This window comes from Drosophila tropicalis, unplaced genomic scaffold, assembly GCF_018151085.1.
Source record: "Drosophila tropicalis isolate 14030-0801.00 unplaced genomic scaffold, ASM1815108v1 contig_463, whole genome shotgun sequence".
Taxonomy (NCBI): Eukaryota; Metazoa; Arthropoda; class Insecta; order Diptera; family Drosophilidae; genus Drosophila; species Drosophila tropicalis.
In genome coordinates, this window is record NW_027172929.1 from 1,499,505 (window position 1) to 1,504,706 (window position 5,202).

The window sequence follows — 5,202 nt, forward strand, 5'->3', positions numbered from 1 at the left end:
ACGACACAGAATTCTTTGGGAGTCCTTTCTTGGCCAGATTGGTTTCGGTAGGCAGTGAAATTTGTTTCATTCCCATTTGATTTCCAAGAGAATTGAATTGAATTACGAATTGTATGGAATAGAATGATCTTCCATGGATGGTAAGTGGATGAAAAGCTATGGAACATCCGGGCTATGGACATATGGTGGTATTATAAGGACTTTAATGCAATTCCCTTATTCTTTTCCTTTACAAAAATTACTCAATTAAATTAATATTTTTAATTTCTTTTATTTTCATTTTGTATTTTCACCAAAAAAAAAAAAATATATATATATATATATTGTACAATACAATTTACTAAAATTGTTTTGTTGTTCTATTCGGTTGTTGTTGTTGCACACAATTACTTACACACAGATGGAAAAAAAAAATTATTATGTTCATACAATAGAAACTAAACTAATCTCATTTATTATTATTATAATTATATTTAACTGTAATTTTACATTTATGTTTATGTACAAATACTTTTTAGGGGCTGGAAGTTTGTTGTTGTTCTCGTTTTTTTGTTTTGTTTTTGTTTTTGTTTAATTAGTTTATTATCACACATGGCGCGATTTGTTAATGCCAATTCCCACATTGATTTTGGTTTTTGTTATTAATTTTTGTGATTTCACGCAAAGCGCAAAATAAGAAGAAGAAAAACAAAACGGGCCAAAACTGGCAAGTGTGGGGGGAGGGGGGTATAGACAAAAAAAAAAAAAAAACTTACTTAAATGAATATTATTAAATATTAAATAATAATAAAAATAAAATTTCAACTAATTGCGATAAATAAATAAGCTAAGAGATTGAATGGCGATGACAAAAATGATGATGATGATGATGATGGGAGCGACGACAATGACAATGATGAAATGAGGGCAAGATTACAGGGTGTCTCATTTGGATTGACTAGAAATTAAAATGGAGAAAGAAGGATGGGTGGATTGGGTGGGTGGGGGCTCTCTATTAGGGTCGAATTCCACATTGTCCTAACTTGCTGAGGAAGCACTTTGTTGTTGTTGTTGTTGCTGCTGCTGCTGCTGTGACTGCTGCTGTTGTGCCTTGGCACGCTCCTTGGCCTCCTGTTGGGCCTTTTTGGATCGCTTCCATTTCATGCGACGATTTTGAAACCAGATTTTCACCTGCGTCTCGGATAGCATTAGACCGCTGGCCACTTCGAAACGCTTAGGTCGACTTAAGTATTTGTTTTGCTTGAATTGCTTCTCCAGCTCCAGGAGCTGTTGCGAGGTGAAGGCGGTGCGTGGACGACGGGTTTTACCCAATATGGCATGATGGGGATAGGCAGCCAGTTCGGGTATGCGATGATGCAGCATCCCGGCACGGGCCAGAAATTCGAATTGCAATTGCGATGGCATAAAATTGTGACCCATTGGCAGCTGAAAGCAAGATGTCAAAGTAGAGAACTACTTATTATAATTTTTTCATTTTTTGAGTGAAATCTAGCCAATCTAGTTTTTGTTTTATCGTGCTTACCGGTATGGGTTTGCCTGATGGATCCAATGGTCTATGGAATGCAGAACCACCTTGGGCCAGTAGTTGATATGGATGTCCTCCGGCATATAAAGGGAAATCCTGCGGCCTAATCGGACTGTGCGGCGGTACAATCGGTTTCTTGAACTCATCATGCAAATCACCGGGCATGCGCAGCATGTGAGACGATGAATGGGAATGATGAGACCCAGAATGGGGCTGTAATTGATCTTCACAGCCGGGACTTATCGGTGGACTGGAACGATGCGAAGATGTTGGAGATTCCGATCTATAAAATAAAGGCAAAAAAAAACGTTTCATGTTAAGAGACACCCTTTATTCAAGTGGCCAATTGTTACGTAAAGTTACGTCGTACTAATAATAATCATGACGATGATGATGATGATGATGGCAATAATGATTGAATTGAATTGAATTGAAAACAATTAAGGTCTTGACTTATAATTTGTTTGCTTTTCCCTATATTCGCACTTGAAAATTAGCCCCATACGTAATCTGAATGTACGTAAAATGTATAATGTAATGTGTGACGATCGATGACGGCGATTGGTTAAGTGGGATGTTAGCCAGGTTTTTGGGCCATGTGTTTCGAGTGTTGCCAAAGCTAATTTAAAGCCATGCGAAATTGAAAATTTATCTCAAAGTGCTTCTGATTTTTTTTCTTTTGTTTGCTTTTTTTCTTTTCTTTTCTGGTTTTTTTTTTTTTTGTTTCCAGTTATCAGAGTTTTGAAGTGAGCCAAGTAATTAGAAGCTTAGAATTTTTGTTTTGGTTATCTACTATCAATCTATATATATATAGATTGTATATACACAATTTCCCCCAATTTTCAACTTCAAAACTTTGGCAAATGATTAAAAAACTTCTCACATTCTCAAATTTCATTCTTAATTGAAAAATGAAGTTTTCAAATCTGTTAGATATTGATTGGGACAGATCTGCATATGTATATTGAATCCCCAGAATCCCCACTGAATCCCTATCTATTGATATGAAACGTTAATGTTATAATCAATTTGAAACGCACCTTGACATGCCGTCGGGACTGGGTGAATCATATTCCCTTGAATCTCGTATAAGTTGCATTTCCTCGTGATCGGCGGCGGCGGCATGGGCGGCGGCAGCTGCCTGGGCCTGGGCGGTGACAAAGGCATGATGGGCAGCGGCATTTTGCAGATCAACGTGATCTCTACTACTTGCATAATGCAAGGCGGCCAGACGATCATCGACAATAATATCACGATCTCCGTTAATTATGCCAATTGATGTTGGACGATTATCGGCTGATTGATTTTTGGCTAACAAGGCATCTATGCAAAATGATTTTTTTGGTTGACATTGCAATGTTGTTGTTGTTGTTGTTGTTGTGGATGCTGTTGTGGTGGTATTACTGTTGGAATTTGTGGTTGTATTTGTTGTATTTGACGGCGATGAAGATACCGATGCCGGCGCCGTTGCAGTTATAGATCCATGTCCAGGCATAATGGCAGTTAATGGCAAACGCGGCAGGGGATACGCGGACACATGATGTGCCGGTGGCAGGGATGGATGTGTAGGAAATGCCTCAATATAAAGGCGAGACGCTGGCGATGATGCTAATCCCGTTGGTGGTCCTGGTGCTGTGATAGGTGGACCAGCCATTGGCATGGGAGCCACTAGCAAAGGCATATTTGCTGTTATTTGTTGCTGCTGCGGCTGCTGCTGATGATGATGATGATGAAGATTATGCTGTTGTTGAGGATTATCACTTGCAGATAGATCCCTATCAGATCCCTGACTTGGACTGTGATTCGCCGCGTAGACACTATGCGGTGATCCTGTGGTGGCCTGCGAATGTGTTGGACTGCTGGCGGCTATAAGCAATGCCACTGGCGGACTTGGACTTGAACCAGCTTCCTGTGATCTGGGCGACAATGTCGAATTTTGACTACACTGATCGTAGTCGGCAACAGATTGAGCGGTGGCAACAACTGGCGGCGGTGGTGCGGTGGTATGGGAGGCAGCAGCTATATGGCTTAATAACAATTGCGACGGCATTGATAGCGTCGTCTGTGATGCGGCCGGTGACACTTGGGCACTGGACATGCCGCAATATATAATAAGATATATATTGAACAACAAAAAAAAAAACAATTTTTTTCCTTGACACTTTTCTCTTATGTTTGTGATTTCTTAGAATTTTCTGTTTTCCTTTAGTTTTGTTTTTTGTTTTTGGTTTGCTTGTGTATTATTTCTCGTTTAACATTGCCAACACAATATCAATCATACGTAACGGTGCGGCTCTTATCAGAAGAAGCAGCAGCGGTAACGGTACAACGGCGGGCAACGACAACGGCAGCGAACTTGACGCGGCGAACGTTCAGCAATGACTGTGGCTCTGTTCGCTTGTGCTGCTTTGTCATATACTCGCCTTTTTGCCTGCTGTCGGGCAGTCAGCGAGCCACCCCCACTCAAGCAACGGCAACACTCGTACACACATGCACACGCACACGCATACAAATGCAGAGACAACCACCATTGAATTGTTCTCTCTTATTTGTGTGCGCTCCCTCTCTCTCTCTCTCTAACTTGATTGGCTTCGCTGATTGCGCTCTCTTTGCGGGCAAAGATGGTGGCTTTTTGGTTATGCCATAGACAAGGCTAGCAATATATTGGGGGCGTTAACGTTTAAATTAAAAAACGAAAAAAGCAACGAAATAACAAAAACAACAACAATGAGTCGAAAAAAAATGTCTGTCGCTGGGGCGTGGCTTGAAATCGGGGGGAAATCTTCGAAAAATTTCATATAAATTGTTGGAAAAACGAGCTATAATTGCCATCATTATGGAGTGTTCAGTAGTCATCACTAACAAGTTCAGTTCAGGCTAAAGCAGCAGCAGCAGTAGCAAAACTAGAGCAATGAAGACAATGACAGGGGTGGTGCAAGGGGGGGGAGCACAAGGCAAAAGACTAATTAAGGCATTTTGAAGCTAAGCTTTAAGCTTTAACTCACTTTTATTTTGTGTGTTGACTTTTTCTGTTTCAGAAAATCAATAATCTACTCTTGTTCAAGTAATAAATGATTATTTCTATGGGATTTTTATAACTTGGTTGCCTCATTTATTAGCAGAGACAGAAAGAGAGACACACAGAGGGGTAGAGAGAGAGAGAGGGAGATAGAGAAGTGAAGAAAGGGGTCAGTTAATGTCCCTATAATGCATTTTTTATAATATTTACGTGTGTCTGAGACTTGTCTGAGTATATTTCTTTGTATATATTCCCTATGGGTGTGTGTGTGTGGGTGTAATGGTCTGTCAAAGTCATATGCTTAGCATTTTATGACCCTTAGACACTCATCAGCCAAAGTGAGTATATGGTGAATGGTGGTTTTAGCAATGGATACAGCAGCACCAAATGACCAGGGTGGAGATGATGGTCTGTAATGTCACCTTGATGGATTACTAAGTGGTCCATTGTATTACACACACACACTCACATAAACACACCTTAAACACATCAATAGACCACAAAGCTTGGCAACGCTTCAGACACAACTTATTTCCCAAATTGTTTTCGATTTACATTATTTAGAAACAAATTTGAAAAACTCTTAAATCAGCTATTCTATATATTCTATAACCTCGTTCAGCTCAATGTTTTTTCTCGAAGTAAACGAATTTTGTTT

General features: G+C 39.9%; 1 protein-coding gene across 1 annotated transcript; it reads right to left on the minus strand.

Annotated features, from left to right (window-relative positions):
- Window positions 1-372: 372 nt before the first annotated feature.
- Window positions 373-3,902, minus strand: exex (extra-extra). Its single transcript, XM_068286841.1, has 3 exons — window positions 2,566-3,902; window positions 1,523-1,808; window positions 373-1,425 (listed from the first exon to the last, which is right to left on the minus strand). Exons 1-3 carry the CDS (start codon window positions 3,621-3,623, stop codon window positions 1,018-1,020), a joined length of 1,752 nt encoding a protein of 583 aa, XP_068142942.1. The 5' UTR covers window positions 3,624-3,902; the 3' UTR covers window positions 373-1,017.
- Between the last annotated feature and the right edge of the window lie 1,300 nt (window positions 3,903-5,202).